Source organism: Oryzias melastigma, linkage group LG21 (genome assembly GCF_002922805.2).
Source record: "Oryzias melastigma strain HK-1 linkage group LG21, ASM292280v2, whole genome shotgun sequence".
Lineage (NCBI taxonomy): Eukaryota > Metazoa > Chordata > Actinopteri > Beloniformes > Adrianichthyidae > Oryzias > Oryzias melastigma.
The window spans coordinates 19679345-19705936 of record NC_050532.1 but is presented as its reverse complement, the minus strand read 5'-3'; the positions used below and the strand labels follow the sequence as shown (position 1 = coordinate 19705936).

The 26592-nt window shown below is 37.9% G+C and overlaps 1 protein-coding gene across 5 annotated transcripts; it reads left to right on the top strand.

The window, feature by feature from the left end:
* Positions 1-30: 30 nt before the first annotated feature.
* Positions 31-24429, top strand: LOC112155495 (disintegrin and metalloproteinase domain-containing protein 23). Of its 5 annotated transcripts, XR_002920800.2 has the most exons (27): positions 31-385; positions 856-1073; positions 1269-1345; positions 3234-3297; positions 4411-4493; positions 4604-4667; positions 5322-5394; positions 5777-5844; positions 5929-5994; positions 8305-8367; positions 8593-8759; positions 9041-9125; positions 9204-9291; positions 12046-12097; positions 12782-12881; positions 13368-13439; positions 13522-13608; positions 13784-13864; positions 13960-14010; positions 14101-14164; positions 14258-14363; positions 16462-16581; positions 16680-16848; positions 18485-18596; positions 18947-19037; positions 19816-19906; positions 22913-22953. XR_002920800.2 is itself a non-coding variant. In XM_024287148.2 (26 exons), the coding sequence occupies exons 1-26, from the start codon at positions 310-312 to the stop codon at positions 22956-22958; spliced, it is 2343 nt and encodes a 780-aa protein (XP_024142916.1). In that variant the 5' UTR covers positions 31-309; the 3' UTR covers positions 22959-24429. The 5 variants fall into 5 exon arrangements, 4 of the variants coding, with proteins under 4 accessions (XP_024142916.1, XP_024142917.1, XP_036065714.1 ...); XM_024287148.2 differs by lacking the exon at positions 18947-19037 and having other exon boundaries at positions 22913-24429; XM_024287149.2 differs by lacking the exon at positions 19816-19906 and having other exon boundaries at positions 22913-24429.
* The last annotated feature ends 2163 nt before the right edge of the window (positions 24430-26592 follow it).

The following is a 26592-nucleotide window of genomic DNA, read 5'->3' as shown; positions in this document are numbered from 1 at the left end:
CATCATGTCACGCGGGCTCGTGCGCGTGCCCTCAGTGGACTGTCGGAGCTCCGCGCGCGCGGGTTGCTGTCGGGGCTCGGGGACCTCTCGCAGGAAGGACATGGTCGGGACCATCGAGGAGGAGCCTGCTGCAGGACTTCCAGTACACTGGCTGGCTGGCCACCGCCTTCTTCTGTCGGCTCCCTCCTTCTTCCTCCTCTTCCTCCTCCTCAGCCTCCTCTGCAGCACCTCCATCGCCACGATGGATCGCGACACCTTAACCGCCTTGTTATGATGCCACTGAGATATTTCAACGATCAAATATGAATCATGCGTTTGATATTTCTGGCCACTTCGCTCGTCAGCATCCTCTCGCCCTGGCTCCCTCCATCGCTAGCCTCATCCGGTGCGTATTCGTTACCGTGGCAGGTCTTTGTCACTCTCGGCTTGTTGATCGGCCTTTCACCGTCAGCGTTCTGGGGGAAACAGTGTCCGGTAATGGGCTCATAATCGGGAGAGGGAAATGGTGTCCGATAATGGGTTCATGGTCGTGTTTTTCTGAAAAACCACAGAGCTGCATTGTTTGAACTGTCTCCAGGATGATGCTGCATGAAGGCAGACCTTACCCTCTCAGCATCTTTTGTTCATATCTTTGTTCCCTCTGCTTGCATTGATCATAAATTCAATTTTGACTGCATTTGGGTGCTGTTATCTAACTGCATATAAAGCTGTTATTAAGTACCCATCAGCTTGAGCTGTCATGAATGTTTCCAACAAGGCAGCAGCAGCCACCTATCTATTCGTCAGTCTTTTTTGGACAGCAGCTGATCGTGTATTTCTGCAGCGTTTGATGCATGGTGGCAAATTCCTTTGTAGATTTTCAAGGAGCAGAGGACAAGGTTGAGAGGGACGCAGTGGTAGCGCTGCTGAAGCAACAGGCGACTGCAGCACCTGCCACGAGCAACGCAACCCACCATGCAGTGGAGCACACCATCACCTACCCCTCCAGGCTGATCTACTACCTGAACGAGGACTCAGAGAGCACCTACCATGACCTGAACACCCAGACGAGGAACCAAGCCACAGAGGGACAGGTGAGCTCATTGGTGCGACACGCAGAGAATCAGCTTTTGATTTCAACCCGCTGCTACTTAACAGGAAGCTTAATGTGTTTCCCTGAAGACCGCATTGATTTTGCGTGAACCCTGTCTCCTCGTTTACAATCTCTCTGTGGAGGATGTTGACTGAGACAGATTTTTACTGCACTTCTTTCCTTTCCTCCTGCACAGACCGTTCACCTCGCCCAGGCAAGTTTCCAGTTAGAGGCGTTTGGCTCCAGATTTGTTCTGGATTTAACGCTGAACAAGTAAGTCTTTTTGATAGGTGTTTTTATGAGAGGAGTGCAAGAATGCAGTGCGTAGAGGAGTGTTTGAGAGAGGTTGAAGAAAACATCACAAATGTAAATATTGGATTTCCTGCAGCAACTTGGGGAGGATTTTTGATTTATTGTATGAAACATCACTTTAGTATCACTAATTTAATGGGAGATTATTATCAAATAAACATATTTGCAACCCTATAAAAGAAGAAAATGTATTTTAAAGTTGTCCATGTTTATAAAATGTTATTAAATATATGTTGAGGTGAAGCATAATTCCCAATGGCAGTTATGTGTCTGATCAGTGATTAATGGAGCATTATAGCTGGGGAGGCTGAAATGCAATGCTGTCTTCTAAGTGCTACCAGCCGGTTTTGACTGCAGGCGGAGACGCCTTAATAGACGCGTGTGGAAATGAGTGGACAGTTGTTCAGTGGTCTGCCATCATCAAATCCCTCAATGGTATTGATTCTGCAGGATGGTTTTCAGACTGCTTTGGTAAAATGCGAACTAATAAGGAGGATGCTCGTTGAAAAAAAAGCCTTTTTTTGAAGTGTCAATAGCACAGCTGTCTGGAGCACAGGCTCTTGTTTATGCAAATGTATTTTATTAGCATAATCTCACATCCTCCCTCTCTCTGTGGTGTGTCAGAAACATGTTATGCTGCACAAAAATCCCCGTGACCTTGATTTCCATCTGTTTGCAGGTAGGTTATCTGTGAGGGGCCTTTTTTTGTGGTAGAGCAGGGGTTTGAATTCTGCTTAGTGTTAAAGCTGCATCTAAATATAGAAATAAAGGTTTGTGAGCAAGCTGGTGGAAAATGCTTAAACCTGCTCAGGTGCTGCTGCAGGTACGGAAATAAAAAAGGTGTTTCGAGCAAGTTTAAGCTCTGAAGTCTGTTTTCCTTTAAAAATGGATCCTTGAATTTTAATTTTTGAGGAGCGTTTGATTTATGAAGACAGATTCTGCTCTGCATGGGGCTTCGTTTGATCAGACTCCAGATCATTTCGGTTCTGCCTCCGTTTCTGTCTCCCTTCTGCTGCAGTGAGGCACTCTGCCTCCTGATGACTGAGGGACTCCCTCCTCGCTTAATCATGCTTTTCACTGACACTCGTGCACCTTTAGCGTGTGTCATCCACGGGTGCTCTGCGCATGGCCCGCTCTTCCCACACCGCCCTTAAAGCTAAAAATAGCTCCGGAGTCGCTCAGAGATGCTGCTCATGCCTCGACTCCCCTGACATAATGGTGCGCTTCCTGTTCACAATCTGCTCAGCATCACTCAAAGTCACTTTGCTGTTTTTTTTCCTGTTTCCTCAATCACGCTGCACACAGAGGTGGTTGATTTGCAAGGTTATTTGGGGGGAAAAAGCGCCATTGTGGCAGAAAGCAGAGTCTCTTGAAGTCAGCTAGCAGGCTGAGTGGGAAACGGAGCTTTGCTGACTCAGACTGAGCTGCTGGGAGCTGCGTTCAAGGTGAAGACCGGGCTCATAATCATTTCTAACCTTTTTGGCTCCTAATTTTTGATATTTGTCATGTTTTATACAATCATTAAAAGTATTTGGATTGGTTTCACAACTTTAGGGTTACTTCGTTTGAGCTTTTTCCAGGTTGCAGTCTCATTTGTGTCCATATTTAGCAGAGTTGTTGTTTTTGTGGCAATGCAAAGTCATCATCCTTTGAAAGAAATGCATGTCTGAGCATTTTGAAATACGGGATAATCCAGTCAGAGTGTGGTGATGACTATTCCTGTGGAAATGACAAATGAGGTGATGCAAGTTTTTGTTTTTACCACAATATTTGTGTCAAAGAGGTTTCTCTTTTGTGTTTTCATTGTGGCTAAAAAAAACTTTTTTTTTGCTTTTTGTTATTTTTTCAGTGACTTGCTGTCATCAAACTACGTGGAGATCCACTATGAAGGTGGAAAACCTGTTCTGTCAAAGGTAAAATTCCCTTTTGTACATGTGCAGAACAATGCATCCGAGCGGTTAAAGATGTTCCGTATTGTGGGGAGACGGAGCGCCGGGAAGATCCGTATCGGTCCAGATAGAGCAGATGAAAGAGTGCTGGCTCCTGCTGCTGAATCAGGCACAGGACTGGGCTGAGCGTGCGGTAGCTGAATCAGCAGGGCCTCACTCCCCTGCAGCCTCCTGCTGGAGCGCTGGTCACATGTCAGAGGAGAGAGGAAACGGGAAGCACTGCAGTAAAGGAGCAGGATGAGCGTTACATAGGAAAGAACGAGACGGCAGAAACATCACAACTTACAGATCCACTCTGATGAAAACTTTTTTTAATGTGTTCTTATGGCATTTTTCTCATGATAAGAAAATTAAAATGTCTTTATTCAAATCCTTGTGAAACGGGAGCAGACAGTAAAAAGCTGTAGGCAAAATAACTTTTTAAAATAGGCCACAAGTTCCCTCCTCTGGTTTGATTTGATTTGTTTATTTGTACATTTCCTTTTGTTGCTTTATACCAGTTTTCTGCAACATTTTCTGCAGTAAAAGAGACTAATTTTCGACTGATCAAAACCTAGAAGGAGCCCCAAAATCTTATTTTAGTCTTTAAGAAAATTTGCCTAGCATTCATTACATTCTTTTTTTAAAAATACATTTAAATTATGTTCAGTTTTTAGCACAACTAAGCATGAAAAATATAAAAAGCGACTAGTTTGTCTCAAAATATAAAAGTTTTCTTTTATGTTTGACAGACGCTTAAATGACTTATTTTTAAATCAATAGATGCCCTGTGCCAAACTGATCATCATCATCAGCTATTGCTTTACAGGATTGTTGAGCAGCATATGAAAATGTGTGCTTTAAACTCTAAAAAGATCAAACTTTTTGCAAAAGTTTTGCTTTGCTTTTAAAATCTGTGCATTTTGGAGCAAACATGGATTATTCAGGTCAATAGGGAAGTAAAAACTTACATGGTTTATCGAGAGCTCGATCAAAAGTAGATTGGAGCGAGTGTTCAACATCCACTTAAGTTAATCCGAAGTGACATTTGTGACACTTTCTGGAACCGTGATGGTGCACGTGTGCTGTTCCTTTTAGGGGGGTGAGCACTGTTATTACCACGGGCAGGTGAGGGGCAACGATAACTCCCATGTGGCCTTATCTACCTGCAACGGGTTGCAGTAAGTGAACATCAAGGCTCGGGATATCTCTGAAAACACTCGCCTCTCCTCTGTCCTCATGACTGACCGGCCTCTTCCTCTTCCTCTTCCTCTTCCTCTTCCTCTTCCAGAGGCATGTTTGACGACGGAGTCCATGCGTACCTGATTGAGCCACTGCACCTAACACACTCCGTTGTAAGTCGTTCCACCTGCACACGAGCGGATGAACATTTGGGAGGAATTTCCTGTCTGCCTGCTGACATTCCCTTCTTATTATTGACGTTTTTATGCTGTTTATAAAGGAAGGAGAGGAAATAGGAGCATGAACAACCAAAGGGTCCAAACTCTTCATTGAATCACGTCCGCAGATGTTTGTAGCTTGTTAAACAAAAAAATAATTTGAAGCATCATGTGTTTTAAACTTAAACAAGTAGTAGAAAAACATAGCTTTTGTCATAACAGTAAGCTAATAAAAGTAATTAAGAGCTCTAGTTACAATTACAACTTTTAATGGGAGATGAAACAGCTTGAGGCAACAGCAGGGAGGCTTTGCTCTTTATTTATCCAGGAAAGATGCCATCATTTGAGAGGAAATGATATTTTTGGTCACTATATGATGTGAAAACACATTCATGGCATGAATATAGTTGATTCAAACTGTTCCAAATCGAAGCTTTAGCATTAGCACTCCTAATAAATCTTTATTGTTGCACTTCAACATTTTTTGCACTAACATGATGTTGCAAATTTGGGACATTTTTAATTGTAGGAGAAATACAGATATTATATTCAATACTTTATGTTAAAATAGAAAGAATCTGGGTGTTCATGCTTGTGTCCCTCCTGCAGGATTCGGCTGCAAGGCCTCACAAGCTCAAAAGAATTGCCTCTTTTCAGTGGAACAACGACTCGACGGAAGCGGGTAAAGAGTTTATTTCTGCCCTTTAAGTTATCCTTTTTCTACATTTATGTATCACCTTCACACAACGCTGTTTTCTTGTAGTTTTTAAGCACAAATAGAAGCTTTTTCTATTTGCTTTCAGTGTTTAAGAAAAAAAGGAACATGTTAAAAAATAAAATATTATTGGAATCTAAATATTATCCCTGCTTTATGTCTACAAAACAACATGTTCTAATGTGGCTGTCAGGTTTTTGGAAATGTTTTTGCACTGTTTACACCATCCTTCTCGGAACGTGTGGAAAAACAATCCAAAAGGCATCCCTGATGGTTTGGACTCATCACACACGCCTACTGGGTTGTAAACACTTGGCGAGTCCGTTTCCTGATGTGTTTTTTTCTGCAGTGGAGGAGGAGCAGCTCTTCTCTGAGTTGGATGAATTATCCTGGCTGAAGCGCAGGAAAAAACGAGCAGTGAGTGTGATTTCTCCTTCCTCCAGAACAATACTTAACTTCTGCCTCCTTTGTGTTTTACGATGACGCTCTTTTGTTTCATAGATGCCTCGCAGTGTGTTTGAGGAGATGAAGTATCTGGAAGTCATGATTGTTTGTGACCACAACACGGTACGCTTCTGGAAACTCTGAATTCCTTTAATTGTTTAAACCTCTTTAATTGGTAGAGTGGATGACAGCCAGAGAATGTGGAAGAATAAAGTCAGAAACACGTCTACAACAATATTTACGATGAAAGGGTTGGAACTATTGTTCTAGTTTAAGTGAATGGAGAAGTCAACAAAAAACATTATATATTTAATGTACTTCTACATTACATCTTACATACTTACATGTACAGATTAAACATTTAAATTAATTTAAATCAGATTAATTGTGATACTTGCTTAAATGGTGTGACTTTAAATGACTGTTTTTGAACCAAACGATATTAAAGACTCACTCCAATGAATTATTGTGTTTTTAAACATGTTCTTATGGCTTTTTTCTAATTAATGAATGAAGAAAATGAATCTTAAGATTGCATTTCTGTGCATCTCTTTTTTTCAAATTGTAGTGAATCAGAAACAGACAAAAAAAATGCAAATTTACTAACAAAAACAGTTTTTATTTTTCTAAATTTCAATTTTAAAGTCTTAATTTATGAGAAAAAAAGTCGTAGCTGTTAAGTTACGAGAATAGTCATATATTTACATCATACTAAATATATAACTTATATATATACTTATATATAGAGTATATATATATACTTTTTCTCGTAAATTTGTGTGTTTTAAAGTTGTAAATTTACATTTACATTTAAAGTAATAAATTTACAACTAGAAAACACGTAAATTTACAAGGAAAAAAAATGAAAATGTATAAATACGAGAAAAAAGTCACACAAATTAGAGAATTAAAAAAAATATATATCTGTTTATTGGAGCCGCAAAAGATGAAAGACGTGGAGCATTTTGTAACGCTTTATATCCAGATTGGTTTCAAAAACAGAGAAATCTGAACCTTTTGGCGACTCAAAATCAAATTATTATTAGCATATATATAAAAATAAATAACAAACTGGACCTCAGGCGGAAGCCTCACACAGAATTGGAGGAGATTTTGTCTTTCATGGAGGAAGAAAGGATTCGAAGTGGACAGCTGCAGGGAAATAACTGCAGAGATCCTGTAAGGCACCCATCAATAATTAAAACATTAATAAACCATAAATCAAACAATGGAGCATCTAAACATTTGCAACATTTTTAATAAACATTTAGATTATCTGTTCAAACCCATGACAGTTTGACCAAATTGAGCTGTAAAAGAAGTGGGTCTGCTGTTGCACATGGTGTTTACTTAGTGGACTGTTAATCTTATTTTATTATATTGTGGTCCTAATGTTTACAAGAAAAAATAATAAATGAAGTAATAAATGATTCTTTTGGTTGCCCTAATACTCTGTCGTACATCTTGAAGTTACAACATTTGGTTACGTTTTTGTGCAGTTTGTTATCACACAACTTGTGATACAAAATGTGAAGCTTAAAAGAGACCATGTGAAATGGATAATTGGCTTTCATGACAAAAAAATAAAAATAAAATGAGTATTTTATCAGTTTAAAACTTAAAAAAATGTTAACTTTGCTAAAAAAAATAACTATGGTAACAGTTTATCATAAATAGGCACCCAATTAGATTTATTTAATTTCCCAAAATTATGACAATTACACAAAAACCACTAAAACACCATAAACAACAGTGATACTCCTTGTGAAAAAATGATTAAACCAAAAAAGTCTTGAAGTATTTTCTCATTTCAAACCACATGTAAACAATAAAGAACCACTTTAGTATTCTGGGTCAAAAAACAAAACATAATTTTAATTTTTAAACCAGTCATTTTCAGTCAACACATTTTAACTCAATTTGAAAGGATTGCCTTTTAAAGTACTGAAGTTAAATAATTTAAAGGACTCATTATTTCCTTTGTTTTGTAAGGAATGACCCAGTTTTCAGAAGTTATAAAAAGTTTTCCACTTTTATTATTTTTCTACGTTATGAAATAACATTGAAACTGCTCCAATTTTGCCTTTTTAGAGCTGTTCAAGAGATTTTCACAATGCTAAATGATCCAAAGTTTGATAGAAATACAGATAATTGAATCCTCTATTTAAATAAAATATAATTTACTGACCTACTTGCTTATGGCTTTAACCATTACTCTGACTTTTCATGTTCCTGAAGCATTTTCCTTAATGGAGCTGAGATGGGAAATCTTTACGTAGATTAAATATCAGGAAATGCTGTTTTCCCAGCTCATTAATAATTCAGACCTGCTCTGCTTTTTTCCCCACGAGATGGGAGCATTGTCACTGAAGTTAGCACTTTGAACATCATACAGTATGCATCATGAACCTGCTTTTTCCTTTATGTCTGCAGTATAAACGGCACAAGCAGCATGCCAGAAATTTTGCCAAGGGAGTGGTGAATCTTGTGGACGGTGTAAGTAAGCCTTTGACAAAAGCATTTTTAAATGTTGTTTAGAGTGTGTTTTTATTAGTTTTTACAAAAAAAAATATTTTTTGGTTTTTATCAAACCTCAGTGTTCTGCACCCCTGTGTGTCACTCAAACTCACACCTGGTGTTGTTTTCCTCTTACTCTGCTCTTTTCCTTTCTCTCGCTCGTCTTCATTTATTGCTTGCATTTGCTCCGCGCTTTAATGATAGATCTTCAAAGAACAGCTGCACACGCGAGTGGTGCTCGTTGCCGTGGAGATCTGGACGGATAAAGACCGCATACCCATAAGTGAGAAGCCTCTGGAGATGCTGCGAGATTTCTCCAAGTACCGGCAGCAGAGCATCAAGGTCCACGCCGATTCCGTGCAGCTTTTCTCGTACGTTCTTTTCTCCATCCACTCAACCTTTCTGAAATATTTAGATCTCTTTTTAGTCTGCAATGATTGGTCTGGATTCAAGCATAAACTGCACCTTCTCTGTTCTATCAAAATATAATCTTGAGTTTGGGGATATCAATTCATTTTATTACCATTTATAAATTATAAATCAATCTAATCACAATATTTGGACCGATTTGGGTTACAGGTCTGATCCAGTAAAATAATAATAAGCTCAGTTTTTTCGTGTTTTTATTTTTTCATCTCTGTGGCTCTTTCAGAAATTTGAACTTCCAATACCGTAGAAGCAGCGCAGCGTACTTTGGAGGCCTGTGTTCATTAAACCGAGGAGTGGGAGTCAATGAGGTCAGAAACAGCGACCCTTTTTCGTGTGCGAGTGTGTCCTCGCAGCTGGATAACCTCTGGTCTCTGTCGTGTCTACAGCACAGCGGCATCTGGTCTATGGTACCATTCCTGTCCCAGAGCCTGGCACAGAACCTCGGCATTCAGTGGGACCCAGCATCCAAGAGAAGTATTAATGAAACACATTTAGCTTAAAAAATTGTATGTTCTAAATAGAGGCTAGAGGCCCTCATGTGAGAATGTTGAGATGTTCACCGTTACGCAGCCGAAAAGCTATTTAGTGAATTTTTACATTTGTTGCTGGATTCAATCTGCAGCTTTTTTTTTACGCATCAATAGGTCACAAAGTGTTGTAGAAAAAGTCTTTCTTAAAGAGGTTGTTATGCATGCTAAGAAGTGTCGGTCATTCCACCACTGTTGGATCAGAGACGTGTGCAGCTGTTGCGAGTCAGGAAAAAGACTTGAAGAGAGGAGTAACATGAGTCCTTTGTGGGTGGTTGAAACCAGACGTGCAGCTGCATTGTGGATTGTTGGAGCCAAACTGTACATATCATGTTTATCCTGTGGGTGTCGCTATTGTGGTAACCCGACAGATGCTGTAATCAGAGATGTGCGGGCAAAGGGTTTTCAACCTTTACCACAAAGTGACATAATATGTCTCTGTTTTTTATCGTCATTAAAAAAATATATTTATTAAAATAAAATAAAAAGTTTCTGCTTAAGTTATAGAGAGAACCTGGAGATCAATTCTGATCTTCTGAACGTTGCACATAACCAAGAAGTAACACAACATGTTTTCTTTGAGCTCAGATGGTCATTAATGACGACTTTCAAGTTCTCAGTTTACACAGACAAATCTCAAAGACCTTAAAGTGATGATAAATCTGTGCTTAATGGGGGGACTCAGTGGAAAGAAAAAAAAATCTGTTTTTTAGAAGAAGAGATGAGAGAGAATAGAAGTTTAGATCCCATCAAACTCATTTTGACAGGTGACCTTTAACCCTACAACTAATTTGACAGGTGACAGATGGCTTTATGTACATTTATATAAAATTCAAATAAGCCATTTGATCTTCTAGGACAGGGGTCTCCAAACTGTTGTCTACTCTGATGTGGGGCCGGGGTCGGTTTATAGGCTAACAGAAAAGTGTAAAAATCACATCCTAAATGTAAACATTAACTGTTTTACAGAAAGCCACACATAGCCAAATTTTAAATAATTTATTTCTGTAATCTTCATAGAAAAAAAAATAATAAAAAAAAATAAACTAGAATAAAATAGAATAGAATTACCTGCAATAATGCTAGTGTGAATGCTGTAAGCTGAATTTGACTGCTGGAAATGCTAGTGCTAATTGCTTAAGAGAGGCTGAAATTGATAACTAAAAACGCTGAAGCTAATAGCTGAAAACGCTAAAGCTGGTAGCTAAAATATTTGCGAAATGCCAAATTAGCCTAAAAAATGAAAACAATTCACCAAAACAGCTTGGACATGGTTGAAATTTTAGCTAAATACCTAATTAGCCACAAAAAAGCTAAATGTCTAATTTAGCCAAAGCAGCTAACATGAAGCTAAAATATTAGATGAGCTCCAAATTAGCCTAAAAACTGAAAAAATAATAAATTTGCCAAAACAGCTAGCATTTAGCTAAAATAGTAGCTAAACTCCAAATTAGTATAAAAAACTGAAAGAAGCCTAATTAGCCTAAACAGCTAGCATGTGGCTAAAATATTAGCTAAAACCCGAAATATCCTAGAAATCTTTAGTAATTGCCAAAATAGTCCAAAAAGCTAAAAGAGCTGAATATTTCAAAAGCTGTATGAACTAAAGTGGAGCGGTCCCAGAGACAGTAGAGGTATGAGTGGACACAGTCATGTTGCCCAGTGGAAAAGAAAAGAAGAGCAGAGTATCATTTGCATATTTTCAACTCCAAATTTCATATTATCTCCTTCCACTTATACTTTAGGTTAAGCCGGGGGGGGTTATTTTCATCAAAACGCTTGCACTAATTTTTTGAAACAAATTAATTTATCATCCTGATATCAACCTTTTTTGTTTATAAAAGTTCTGGTCAGGTTGTCACCTTTTCCCTTCCTGTAAACCGATGTTGCAAACTAAGTGTGACATTTTGTATTCATGACTTCTGTTTTATCAAATCCCTCTTTTTATAAAGCACTTTTCATACAACAGCACTTTACAGGCTTAAAACTGTTAAAAACGAAATGATGAAATACACTGAATGCCCTCAACCCTCCGGACTCCCTGGATCTAACACCATAAAACATAAAATGACGTCAGACAGACTCAAAGTATAAATGAGAATAGAAACTGAAGTGAAAACCAGGCTTGGTCCTGGTGGTTTAGTCACCATTTATACATTCTGCAGACTTCTGAAATGTAAAGAATCAGCAGGTATCGCTTTAGGCTCATCCGTCATCTCAAAGCACCCTCAGCATTCACTGGGGTAAATAATAGGTTTGCAGCTAAGCAAGCCCCTCCCTGCAGCTATTACACTCAGCTGCAGTAACTAATTCACTTACTCATTTTTTTCTTATATTTGCATAAATATATATGAAAACGTACGAAATACTGATTAAAAATACAAAGTGTAACTATTTCTTGGCTACATCTGAATTTGCAGTCTGTTTTTGGATGTCAAATGTAAAATGATCCCACAAACATCAATCTACTTGATGTGTGTGCTGGCCTTAATGTCCAATGTTAGGTTAGTTTGCTTTAAGAAAAAGGGGTCACTGAAGAGCTGATAGGTCAGAAAGTGATATCTTAAAAAAAGTGCTATAAGACAAAAAAATCGTGCTGTAAATTCAACAAAAGGTGTTGGGTTTCTGTTGCTGAATTCACTAATGAATGTTTTTTTTTTCCAACGGGACTGTGTATGTTTGTTCTGCCTTTGTCTTGCAGAGGAATGCGGTTGTGACATCAAGATGATTGGCTGCATAATGGAGGATAACGGGTAATAGCAAAGAAACTCACAAAAACACAAACAAACTCAGAAGATAGAGACACTGCAGGAATGAAAAAGTCCCTGCTTGCAAAAAAAATGATAATTTTAGTCATTGCTTAAACAGAAATGTTAGCTAAGGTTTAAGTCTGACTCTGATCATCTCTTGATCTATTATAAAAGCATTCCCAGTGGTCTTTTAATTATGAATATGGAGTTTTTAGCCAAAATCCTCAAACCTGTGTTGTTTTCTAGGACATAGTTTCTGCAGAGCGGTAGTAGTTCATTGGAAATTTGGCTCAGAGTTGTGGACAAGACTGTTGGCATGGAATATACTCACCATCTGTTTACGTGCTCTCCCCTGACTTACAGCCCCTCACACCCTAAACCTAACATTACCGGTGCAACAAAAATGACAGTATTGGAAGACGTACGAAGACGTATCAGAATGGAGCGGACCAGGGAGCTTATACAATCTTTTCAAATAGCCTTTTTTGTCTGCTCCCGAGTCACACTGATTTTAATTTAAAAAATACTCAGAAATTAAAATTTGAGATTAATTTTCTTCATATTTATGTCCTCCATTATGAGAAAAATGTTAAAAAAAACACCAAGAACACGATTTTCATCTGAGTGTCTTTAACTTACCCTGTTGCAACTGAAGTGTTTGATTTTTTTCTTCCTTTTCTCACTCAGAGTCCAACACCCAAAGAAATTCTCCAAATGCAGCATCTCAGACTACAAGGAATTCCTCTTGAAAGGTGGAGGCTCATGTCTGTTCAACAGACCAACCAAGGTCAGTTGCACACAGTTTGGATCTTGGTGTGTTCAATAGTTGATTAATCATGCACACAAGTGCTCCGTTAAACTATTGACTGTATAAGAGAACTGGACCGAGTGAGTGTGATGTCACCCATAGAAAATGGCCTACTTCCGGCTTCAACCAGGCGCAGGCAGACATTGTGTTAGAACAATTTTTGAGGAAAAAAAAATGTATTTTGCAAATAAAACATCAACAGTTTTATCATCAGAACACTGTAGATTCATTAGTAATATGCTTGTTTTGGTTTGGTTTTTACTTTGTGAATAGTTTTTTTTTTTTTGTAGTTTGGGAGTACGGAATTTGAAATTAGACGCTTATTTCTCAATAGAAGTAGAAGTTTTGGTTTCTTGGGACCGATGGATACTTCCTATTTGGAACGCCAAAGGGAAGGGGTCTCTCAGCCCAGTTCCCCAGTCAATCCCTTGAACCCATGCATGACGGCCTGTTTTCTTCCGGCAGCTGTTTGAGACGGCGCATTGTGGGAACGGGTTTGTGGAAGTTGGGGAGGAGTGTGACTGTGGACTAAGATCAGTAGGTTTTTCTTCACTTTTTTTTATCACATGCGCAAGTTCTTGTTTCAACTGTTAACCATTTCCCATTTGACCTGTTTTAGGACTGCTATAAGGAATGCTGCAAAAAGTGTTCCCTTGCCAATGGAGCCCACTGTAGTGACGGGCCGTGCTGCAATAACACATGTCTGGTATGTCGGTGAAGGTTCTCATTCATCCAGGTGGTGTTAGCTTGAAGTTGAGTCATAGCAACCGGACTTAAAATCTTCTTCCTTGAAACGTTTCGCTGACTTTTCTATTATTACGGCATAGTACACCATACACTATAGAGTCTTCAAGAACTGCTTTATCTCCATTTCCTGACAGTTCCTTCCCCGAGGTATAACCTGTCGGTATGCTGTGAACGACTGTGACATCTCAGAGACCTGCAGTGGGGATTCTGGACAGGTGTTTTCATGTTACTGGTTCATCTACTTTGGCTTTAAAAGATTATTTTTACATGATATTTCAATGAATGTATGTTTTCCGTGTGACTTTTACAGTGTCCACCCAACCTGCATAAGCAAGACGGTTACCTTTGCCAGGTAAACCAGGTAAGAAAAAAGAAGTGGATCTTATTAACCAATAGATAAATCATTTATAGCTTTAAACTCATTATATTAACTCTTTTCCTTTAATTAAAGGGACGCTGTTATTCGGGTGAATGCAAAACCAGAGAGAACCAGTGTAAATACATTTGGGGTACAAGTAAGAGAGACATCTTTTATTCACATTAGTTTATGTATTTTTTGTATTATATTATTTAAAAAAATTGAGTTCCTTCGTTTCTGTCTGTTTTAGAGGCTGGAGGTTCTGAAAAGTTCTGCTATGAGAAGCTGAACACGGAGGGTACGGAGAAGGGAAACTGTGGAAAAGATGGAGAGCGATGGATCCAGTGTAGCAAACAGTAAGTTGGAATTGAGAAATTACATAAAATTACATTCTTAATGATTTTATATATGTATATATGTACATTTTATTAAATAAAAGTATAATAATATATACCTAAATATATAAATTAATAAGAATGGAACCAGTTTTTGCATAATTGGGAGCTTTAAGCACATTAATAAGCTTTTCTGTGCCCAAATAATTAAGAGTAACTCGTCTTTGTTTTTCCAACCTTAATCCATCATCCAAAAACCTGTCTGCAAAAGCTTTTTCTAACAGGAGGAAATACTTCCGTGTATTAATGTTATTGCACTGTTTTGGCACTTTCTTTTTCTCTGTTGGACTAAAAAACAAAATATTTATCAGACAAATCAATAGTAGCTTTCTGCATGTTTCTTTTAAAGCAGATTCTGGTGTTCAAGATATATAAATAAAAAATGCATCTACATGTATGTCACAAAAGAGTAAAAGTGCAGAACTGCAAAATAAAACTTTAGAGTTGTAAGCCAGATCATGAAATTTTTTATATCTACAAACCCAAGTACTTTTGCAAAGTTGTGATAAAGTATTTCTCAGTTTCTGGACAGTAAATTGAGTATTCAAGAGAAAATTAAACACAATTCTCAACAGTAAGTACAGTAGCTGGCTTTAGCTGACTTTTCTTTTTGAGAAATTGAAGGTTAATTTCCTAAATTTCACTTCTCTCTCCTGTAATTTTGTAAAAATGTTTATAATTTCATCACAATTGAAACAATCCGTGAGTCCACCCACTCCAGACCGGTTACACAACAGTTTGCCAGTTCTAACCTTGAACTGCTTCAGACAAAAACTTATAGAGAAAGCCCAAGTTCTATTATAATACTTGATTTTTCTAATAAACTTTTTGGTAAAAGTAACATAAATAGAATGTAAGAGTTAAAAGTAAATGTCACAATTCTTACACAAAAAAATTGGACTAATGATGCAATTGAGAAAGCTCTGTGTTAACACTTGAAAAAACTCTTAATTACTGGTAAGCTCTTTGGTTCTACGGGTATTTTTCTGTTGCAATATTTAATAGTGTGTATAGCTAAAATTATTGCTGCTACCAGTTAGAATTAAAGCCACGAAAACGTCCTTTTATCCGTATTTTTATGACTCTTAAAAGCGAGCTGCAATAGATTTTGTCTGACAATGTCCTGAGTTTACATTTTCAGAGACAATGGCTCTTGATGAATATTGGATAAAGAAGTGCCCTCTAAATCCAGTAAGAGCCCTCTGAATGCTGTTTCAAGTGTTGACGGAGCTCCTTTTAGCTCTGGTGAAGGAGTTCACTTCTCTTTAGTCTGTTCAGCATTTTTATTGGCTTTTGTGTGAAACTGCAGGCTCTTTTCTGACACTAAATCAGTGGTTTTATAAGAATGTTGATAGATTTCACATTAAAAAAACATTTATGGGTGCAAACTGATCATGAGATTGATTATTTTAAGAATTCTCAAGTTATTTATTTATTTTCAGGATTCATTCTATTGTTTAACATTATTTAAGGATCCACTTAAGTAAAAATGGTGTTTCTAACATGTCCTTGTTGTATTTTTCTCATGATGGAGGACATATATTAAGAAAATTAAGCTTAAAATTGCATTTCTGAATGTTTCTTTATTTAAATCGTTGTGAATCAGGAGCAGATGAAAAAATGCTGCATGTCTGGATTGCTCCAATATTGTTTTTTTTCACCAGTTATGATTGGTTGGTGGTGGGAGTGTGTAAACAAAGGGATGATGGGAAGTGCTGGCAGGCTTACACTGCATCAGTGGTCCCACCCACAATTCAGAGGCAAATTTCCTATAAACTACTGTTGCTCTACTGAAACTATGTCCTAGAAATTACATAATCAAAAACAGCAATATCATAATGAAAAGACCACTACAAATGATAGATCAAAAGTTGATTAAAAGGGAGTTAAAAAAACACGTTTGTTAATCAAGTAAAATGGTAAAAAATGTCACTAAGACATAAAGATCTTAAAAAAAAAGATTTTTTCTATGAAATAATTAAAAGAAATGTGTTTACAAATATAATATGAATATATTTTTGCAACCAGACTTAAAAAATCCTTATGTTTTTCCTTCTAGTGATGTGTTCTGTGGTTACCTTCTGTGCACCAATGTGGGGAAGATTCCACGGATCGGAACGATGAAAGAAGATATCACCACGACCTCTTTCAACCACCAAGGCAACGTCATACATTGCACGTAAAGGAGTTTTGCTGTTTTCCAGTGGATTTTAATACCCATTTACCAGGAATTGTTAGTGGTTTTCTCATGAGGTTTCTACCTCTCTACTCTCTCAGCGGTGCTCATGTCCTCTTGGATGATGAAACGGATTTAGGCTACGTGGAGGATGGGACTCCCTGTGGGCCGTCAATGATGTGCCTTGACCGCAAGTGTCTGCCCATCCAGTCGCTCAACATGAGCACGTGCCCCAGCGGACCTAATGGACAGGTCTGCTCTGCCCATGGGGTAAGTACTGATTAAAAAAAAATGTTTTTCAGATATTTTCCATATTGTTTTTCCATATCTTAACCCAAATAAAATTTATTTTAAGCTTTTAAAGTTAATTTGACTTTTTCTTTAGTTTGTACATTTTGGGTAACAACAATTAACAACTGAAAAAAGAAAAATTTAATTAAAAAAATAAATAAATACATTTATGAACACTGACCCAATTTGACCCAGTGGGCTCTCCGTAGTTGAACTAAGTTTGAATAAAATCAGTTGGAAATGTTAGCTGTACCCCAACTACAGTAGGAAAACTATTTAAATAGTTAAATAATGTGTAAAAAAAAAAACCCAACTTGGTAGTGCTAGCATAAAAAAAAGCTTCATTCACACAGAGAACATTTCCTCACTGAAGTCCTTGCGCTCTTATAGATATCGTCAATATTGACAATTGCTTTCTAAATTTTCCATTTCAGTTTGTGTTATAATTTGTTTATATACTTAAATTCCAATTTTCTTACTAACAACCTTTTCCCAACTTAAAATATGCCAAATTTAAACTAAATATAGCACAAGGCCGGGGTTAGAAGAAAAAGTAATTTAAATAGATTTATTTTCTTTAGAAATGTGCAATATTGAATGATCAAAATAATGTCTTTTTTTTTTTGGGAAGAAACTTTCTCAACCAAAAATAAAATAAAATAAAATAGCTTACTCATAGATTTTGTTCTGTAATGAAAGCTTTACATTTGTTCAATTTATATCACATGTTGCATAAATACTGTGAAACAACCAAACAAAACTAATTTTGCCGTAAAAATCTAATAAAGGACAGTATTAAATCAAACTGTAAATCAAAACTTAATTCAGGCTCTCCAAGCCTAATCATTACTAAGTACTCCACAGGGAAGGGATGTGTAAAATAAAACTTAAAGTGAACTCAAGGCCTCAGATTAAAGCAATTAATGACCAATTTAAAGCAGAGGCGACTCGGCTAATTATGTTAGTTAGAAACGTATTAACGGATTTGTACCCACGTTTCGTCGATAAAATGATTTATCTCTATAAATTTCATGATAAACTAACAAAAAAATATCTGCAATATTGATTTTACTCTTAAAGAGAGCTGTCACACTTCACTGTAGCTTTGACAGCAATTTTAAGTGTAGTCTGCAATTCAGCTTTATTTTAATATTTTATTTGTTTGCACAATAAAGGAATGTATGTTAAATGACCTTTGAAATTTAAATCAATTAGTTATTTATTGATTAATTGATTGCATAGTCAATATTTATATCTGCTGCTTTTGGGTTTATATTGCACTAATAATGTCTGTCAATTAATACTATTCTGGTACATTTACATTAGTTTATTTACATTCGTTTTTACCCATTAATATTTTTGCATTTATATTTATATTATATTTTTGCAGGTAATACAGATGAAAAAAAGAAAAATTTTGTCTAACTCTTGTGCATTAGCAGATATTTTTTTTTATTTTCCCTGTCAAATAAACAAATACAAATAAATTAAAATAAACTAGTTTACCATCAGATCAGCAATCAGAACACAAAAACATGACATGGAAAAGTGCAATAAAATGCTAAAAAACAAGATAAGTGAAATTTTGTGAAGCTCCTGTATTTGCCCCGCTCAGGTCTGCAACAATGAAGCCACATGCACCTGTGACACCACCTGGGCAGGGACAGACTGCAGCATGCCGGACCCCCCCAAAGAACCAGAGGTCTCCGAGGATGACGAACCCAAGGGTTGGTTTTCTAAACTCAATTCAACTTCATTTACACCTTTTTTCTGGTTCGGTTAAGACTGATCGAGCAGGAATCAAGTTACTGAGCGATATTTTCCAAGATGTATTAAAGGTTGTAACGACTCCAGTGTAAAACGCAGTAATTGAGTTGTTTACTTTGATTCGGAAGATAACATGAACGCACGTTCTAGCTGTGCGCCTTGTGCTTTGATCCGAAGGGGAAGTGACGGTGCTTGAAGGGGCGGAAAGCACCAGGAAAGGAACTGTGTTACTTCATCCACGGCTCTCGAGCAGACGCCTGCTATCTGTTTTTGACAGGGTGGTAATAATGCTCCTTTTTCCTCTGCACAGTGAGCGTGGCAACTAACAGGCTGATAGGGGCAGTAGCAGGGACCATTCTGGCCCTGGGGGTGATTTTTGGAGGCACAGGGTGGGGAATAGAGTAAGCATCTTTAACCCTTTCACAGCTCTTCCTCTCATAGTGGTGCCTCAGTGTGCGGGCGGTCTCGTGAGCCGGCCTGAGCCCGTGTGTGCGTCCCGGTGGCTTTGTGTTTTCTTGTGTGTTGGTGATGACCATGTAATCGTCATGTGATTGGATGTTCTCAGTGTCGTTTGATTGATTGGTGGACTTCCCCTCTTTTTTCCTGCCACTTTTCTTTTTGTTTCCCCATTAGCTTCTCTCTCCATCCTCCCTCCTCCTGCCCTTCTCCTCTTTCTGACTATTAGTCGTTATGTGGTTGCTCCTGTGATCCTCTCCTTTCTGGGGCATGTGGGGCATTTAGACGAGTACAGTCCCGAGAAGTGTCCAGTTAGTGACATGGCTTGACGTCAGTTGGAGGCTGTGTGGTGACTCGGACCCCGAAAAAAAACAAACAAACAAACAAACATTTTTCTTTTGCATTACAGGTCACAAATCACCTGTCAATTTCTAAACCTCTTCAGTCATGCAGGGTCTAGTCTTCTGCACAACCTTAACAGACAAACCCCTGATCTTTACAACCTCAATTCAAGACAGATTAGTGTTGGCTTGAATATCACTTAACACACTAAAAAAAAAAAAAAGGGATAACAAAGCATGCAAAATACATTCTCAGTCATTTTACTGTAATAGTACACTTATGGTATGTTTTCTGTTCCATGTGAAGTCATCGCTGTATAGACACCTTGGTAAAGTAAGTGGGCATAGAAACTCATGTCTTTTTCCCCATAACCCTTTACAGGTCCTAGTGCCACCAATCTAATAATAGGCTCCATCGCCGGAGCCATCCTTGTGGCTGCCATAGTGCTGGGGGGGACTGGATGGGGCTTTAAGTAAGCAACACGCCGCATGCCTCTCCTGCTCTAACTGTAGCATCTCTGCTGCTTCTAGACACCAGGGTTTGAGCTCCTGCTACAGAAAAGGTTCCCCAGGATGGGCGCATGCATTTTTATTTTTTAGCTTTTTATATATTGCAGTCCTGCTTGTTTTATAGAGGGTTATTGTGCTTTAAATGCAAGGGATTTTTTTAAAGCGTTCTGGGGGTTGACTTTACATCTGTAGCATAACCTCAAACTGATTGGACGGGCAGAGCTCAGTGCTTGACATGCATGTTCACTGACCCACCTGGAGAAGCCAGATTTTTAACAAATTAGGGGGGGAATAATCAAGTTGTTTGTATGAATAACACACTAATCCTATGGGGTCAAATCAGGATCCGATTAAAGTGAATGAAAAACCAGATTCCAGTTTTGAAAAATGGACTGTAAATGTGAAAAAAAATGTTAAAAACAGTTTTAAGCTTGAAACTACACATTGTAAACTTAAAAGAATCATTCAAATTTTAAAAACAAAAATTGTAAATTTAAAAAATATACTTTAAACTCGATAGAAATATTAAAAATAATAAAGTATATTTGAAATGAATTACAGACCCATTCAAATCAAAAATGGTCTTTTTTGTGTTTTTAATGTGTTCTTGTAGCATTTTTCTCATAATAAAGGAAATATATAAAATTATTTACCATTAAAGATTTCTCTATTCAAATTGCATTGGATCAGAAAACTGGATGCTTGAGAATGCTCAGACTAATGATGCAGCTACTGAAACGGCCGTGCCGAAGGCCCAATCCGAATTTTCCCTTCTCTCTTCCCCTTCATTTAGGCCTCCAAATAGAGTTATGAAAAAAAGTGTCTCATAATTTGCAGGTCACTTTCATTTGATGACGTCACCAATAATCGCTAGCTTTAGCACGGAGTTTCCAGCGCTCAAATGAAGATAACATTGATTTTAGAACTTTGAAAATGTAATGCTACAACAAAAAGTCATTACTTATATTTAAATGTAAACTTGTGTAGTTCAGAGGACACCAACGTGAAGAAAAGTTCTGACATGATGAGCATTCAACACTCTTGCTGTAGTGAATTTTCTGTTTGGGCTCAAAACTGTACGACTGGATTGATCAAATTTTGCTTATTGTTATTTTTGCACCACTAATGTTAGCTTGAGGCTATAAGCTAACACATGGGTGTTCAAACAGAACTCTCAGCGACATGGAGGGGGATGGGGTTGCTCTGAACCAACAGTCGCGCCCACAGCCCGGAATTGTGTTTTTAGTGGGTTACTGCCACTGTGCATAACATATTTCTTAAAAAATTGAGGAATTTTTTGATTTTGGCTAAAAACTTAAGAATCTTAATTGAAAATGAAAAATTAAAAATAAAGTTTTGTTGTTACAACTGCTGTTTGGTATTTCCAACTCTTGTCTGTTTCTCTCCTCCATTGCTTTTGAAATTGAAACTCTAAATTGAAGACTGAAAGGGAAGAAGGAGAGCAATGAAAAAATATAAGTATTACAAATAAGCATTAATTTTCATCTGGTTACATTTTCAGGTTTATGGTAATTTTTTTTCAATTCAAGTTTCAAATTTTTTATAATTTTTTTTCAAATTTTTAATTGTTCTTTCCAGTCTCCAATATACCGTTTTTTTTTTATTACAAAATTCTTTTTTAACGTTTACAATCTGTGCTTTCAATTTTAAACTGTTTTTTTAAATATCATTTTTTCCCGTTTACAATCTGGTTTTTCATTCACTTTAAGAAATCCAAACTCTTGCAGAGAAAGATGCAGAAGTTTCCAAAGAACCTTTGTTTAACCTGCTGTCTTGAGCAGCAGGGTTTTTTTTTTTCATCTAATTAGATTGAGAGCGAGATGAGAAATCTAACCCAGCAGCCACATAAGCATGCCAAATAATCCAAAAGAGAACAGACAGACAGAAATCAGACTAAGAAGCAAAACATTTCTGCATGCAGACTTGTTGATTCAGAGTTCAGTTCATCGCACAAAGGCTGAGTCGAACCCGCAACCATTTGGTCCAGGGTTGTCGTCCTCTCATCACCTCCATAATCTCTCTCCTGATCCGCCGCCGTTTGAGGCTGGGCCTTTAAATGGAGTGGTGAGAGCGACCGCGCTCAAGAGACAAGCCGGGACCTTTTTGTTGCCTGCAGCCTTTGTGCCATGGCTGGCCACACCCGCCTGGACGACCAGGCTCCGCCCTAAAGCATAGCAGGACTCTCGGACCCGCCCACACCAGCTGCCATTGCTGCCTGCTTCACAAACCTGGTACAGACACAGCGCACTGCACTGCATGAACCACGTACAATAGTGCCACCTATACTGGCCTACTATTGGAAGAGGTGCATGACAGAGTGATTGAAGCCCCACAGCAAGCCACAGTACGGGGAGGTTTTGCATCACTCCTGTCGTTGTGCTCGTTGTTGTCCCACTGTTGGTAGTAGTTACTGTTGCCGCTGCCGCTGCTGTTGTTCGTGTCTCCTCTTTTCCCTCTCCTGTAGAGTATAATTCATGTTTTTTCCCCCCAGATGGTTGTGTTTTGAGTGGAACAATGTCTTTTCACATCAAAACCTCTAGCTCCCACACTTCACATTGTTGCACGCACAAGCCAACCTGCACTTGTCTGAAAGATGGCAACAGAGGGTTTTTGTACCTCAGCTAGATGCAGAACTTCATCCATCTGTGGATTAGTGTTTGTCTTCCTTGTATAAAAAAAAATCTGTTTGAAATTTGAATACCTCTGGTTGTTTCTTTGCAGTCAAGGCAGAACTGCTCAACGTGGACCAGCCTTTCCTCACTTCAGCGCTCAAAAATGTCCCATCTTTGAGTATTCTGTAAAACAAGTTCATTTGCAGTTTTCAGCAGTTTTCTTCTGCTGAAAACTCTTAGAGCTTAGTGCGGTTGCTCGTCCAGGTTGCACCAGCTGTGTTGCAGAAAAGCCATTTTGTTCGATTCTAACTTCTTTTTTTTATATCTCCTCATAAGAAATGTGAAGAAACGGCGATACGACCCCAACGCCCAGGCCATTTAAGCTGAAGAGACCCAGGACTTCTCCAAAGCTTCCTTAGTTGGCTACCTGAAAGGTGGACTGCACTTATTGCTGCTGATTTATTTATTTATTTATTTATTTTGCATTAGATTTTACTTTTCAATAGTGGACATTTTAACAAATTTCATTGTAGTGTCATCATAAATACAGCCTTTTGGACTCCCACCCTGGCCATAGAGTGACAGAGCTCCTCTCCCATCGTTTAGTGCATTCAGGCAGAGTCCCACATCATCTTCTTACCTGGCATGATTAACACACTAAAGTGTGCTGCTTGCTGGCCCTCTCCCTTCGGCATGAACAGCCCTCCCCGCTGGGCTCAGCATGGCTACCAAAGCTATGAATATAAAGCAAAGAAAAAAACTATTTGTTGCAGGAGAAAGCCTGGTTAAAAACCAACTTGAGTGGAGAAAAAAAAACTGAATTTAGTTCAAGTTTAAGTGCTGCATTTGGGGTCTCATGAGGACAATGGGGACCACAAGGTGAAAGCACAAAACTTGACGTGAATAAGAAGTTTCGGATTTCCACCGCTTTTCTTTTCTACCCTCACAAAAGTTTGGGCTAAAAGCGTAAGGAGTTAGAGGAGAAGCATGGCTGACGTCCGAGACTACGAAGTAACTCCGAAGGTGACTCAAAAAGCCAAAGAAAAAAAAAAAAAAAAATCACCTGAACACTTGGATGTTGTTGCACGCAGAGCACTTTCTTTCTCTGTCTGCAGCCTGTGGTGCCTCTCGTACTGCTGAGGACAGGAAGTGTGTCCGTGCAGACGCTCACCTGTCCAATCAGCCCTCCTTGAACGACCCTCATCAAGACCCACTCTACTAGCTTAACCTTTTTAAGAACCTCTTATAAATCAAGTTTGGGTAACTCTGCATGCAATCACTATAGTGGGCTTAGAGTTCTATATGGGTGCCCCCAAGATCTGCAAGAAAAATATGCTACAAAAGATAGGTGCATGTCGACGACAAAAACATTTAACTTTTATTTACTATGCAAAGAAGGATATTGCACACAAGAATGGGTAACCGTGACATCAATGTAGACTCGGACTAACGAAAACCTTTTAATTATCAGCTGATCTTTTTATCAATCCTACGTTTCATTTTGCTTCAATCTGTGGATGGACATTTAAAAAAAAAAAAGAAGTAATGAATCAAAAATAAATAAATGTATCAACGTTTGTGGAGCATAAAATTATTTTTGAGTGTTTTTCATCCAGTCTGACATTTCTAATCACACGTGCACACAGGGTGGTGGCTGTAACAAACCTGAGCTGGTTCCTTGTGCAGGGCTACTTACCATGTCTGGTCCGGCTGATCGTTGGTGTGTTTCTGGTGCTGCCACAGCACCGGCATTGTTGCAGTCCTCTATGATGCTCATCATCTGGTGTCCCTTTCTCACTGCATCATGTACAGTGTACTCATGTACCCATAAATAAAGTTATTGACAAATTTTATCCAAGCTTTTTTACTTATATGTGTGACTGTTTTTCATTGAATTTGGTCTTATTTTTCCAGATATTTGGAGAATTTTTAATGTAATTTTTGACCAGGGAGTAAAAACTTTTAGATGTAAACAGATTAGCAGATTTAATGCTCACATTCACCTTAGCAGGTGGTGCATTCAGGGACTGCATGGAATTTCCGTGCTTATCTAATATAATTTTTTCAATTGAATGCTATATGCTTTCACAAAAAAGTTGTATAAAAAATATTTTTAAAATATCTTGGAAAACAAACTGCGAGGCACAAACTTGACCACATCTGTGAGCATCCAGCAGGTCATCCACAAATGTTGCTGCTTGTGCCCAACATTATCATCTGGATTGACTCACAAACTAAAAAAATAAACAGGTGATCAATATCTAATACTTCCACAACATTTTTCCGTGTTAAATTTGTAGATAAAGGTTAATGCTTTAAAGAAAAGTATGTTTTCATAAAAAGAAATTCAGACATCAGGAGTGTCTTTTGTTAAAAGAACATTAGGTCTACATTTCTGTAATGTTATAAAATCTGACAGAAGACTGCACTTTCAATTATTATTAGTGTTTTGTTTTTGCAAGAAAATAGAAATGAACTGAAACTTAATAAATAAAAGGTTATGCTTGGAAATAGTCTACATAAATTATTTTTCCATATGAACATTTGGCTAGTAGACTTTGAATGTTACCGGCCACCCTGGCTAGTAACCAAAAAAGTTAATTTGATACAACTAGAAAGTTGTATTAAATGTTAAATTAGAATGGCTTAGATTACAATTTCTACAACTTGAATCAATTGTTTTGACGTCCTCCTTTCCATTACTAATGCAGCCTTTTCAGAATTGGGCACTAACGATAATGTAACCCACCTGTTGAAGAGGTGTCAAAATAAACTTAAAATCTGTCATGACAACAATTAACCCTTAGTTACCGAGGAAAAATCTCGCCCCCCACCTGGGGGACATTTGGGGGCGAGGTCCACAGCCAAGATGAGCCAGAGACGTGGTCCACAGCCAAGAACAGGAGCACAGACGACCTAACTGGGATCTGAAATCTCTCCCTGGAGGGTAGTGGGAAAGAGGAACAACATTTGAATCACACTGTACCAAACAGAAGCACTGAGAACTAAATAAAGAATAGAGGAGAGGAAAAACAAATGAGAATAGAGGACAGAAGCCCAGTGCACCAACTTTTACTAGCTTTTAACTTCTAGTAGTCTACTGGAAAACTAATTTTTATTGAGTTTTAATTGAAACACGTTAATAGTAAGATGCGGGCTGTATGGCACATCTGGATCTGGACTTTGATTGAAAATCTAAAACTTTCATCGTATCAATATTAATCTAAACCCATCAGAGCTACAGCAGAGGGAATCAACCGCCAGGATCCAGTTTATCAAACCAACTTCCCTCTGCTGAGTTCTGTGGAGAAATATGTGTAATGAATGTAATAAAAAATATATATAATTATTCCCCAAACTTCATTACAGTAAGTAAGGGAGCAATAAATTTAATATTATCTGATTCTTTTACAAAAAAAAAAAAAAAACTGGTTTTCAGCAGGATTTATTGGGTATCTGATGTGATAAAACCTTAACATTTTTAGCCCGTTCAGGTTGTAAGACACATGCAGGTTGAGACGATCACATTGCAACCCAGAATGCAACAGCCCAGCATCTCAGCGCTTTTTTACCAGTCTTCATGTTGGTCTTGTTTAAAAATGGGTTAGCTTGACAGAAAAGGAGATTTTCTAAAACTTTTTTCTTTGGGCAAATGTGAACATTCATGTCTGTTGTATTTTAAAGCTTAACAGAACACATGTTGACTTTTTATAGTGGGACCCAATATGCTGACTTTAAAAATACTAAATACTCAATCACAAAAAGGATCTTCAGTCAGTGTTATTTTTTCATATTTTATAATTCTACAAAAATAACTGAAAGCATGTGGACTATAAAAGCTATAAAAGCACACACATCACCTCTGATGGATGCTTCCTCTTCTTTGTGGGGCACACATCAGCAAATTAGGTTAAAAACCCATGAACACTAAGGTTTCATGTACTGAAATTCTCCCTGACTCATTTGTCTTTCTGATTGTGAGTGTTCACAGGCTTTGGGGTGCCACGGTTTTTTTT

Excerpts from the sequence above, each read along its gene's own strand:
- LOC112155495 (XM_024287148.2), top strand. The coding sequence starts at position 310 with ATGCGTTTGATATTTCTGGCCACTTCGCTCGTCAGCATCCTCTCGCCC. Across the intron at positions 5,845-5,928 it reads AGCGCAGGAAAAAACGAGCA|ATGCCTCGCAGTGTGTTTGA; the intron begins GTGAGTGTGATT and ends TTTGTTTCATAG. Across the intron at positions 13,609-13,783 it reads GCTGCAATAACACATGTCTG|TTCCTTCCCCGAGGTATAAC; the intron begins GTATGTCGGTGA and ends ATTTCCTGACAG.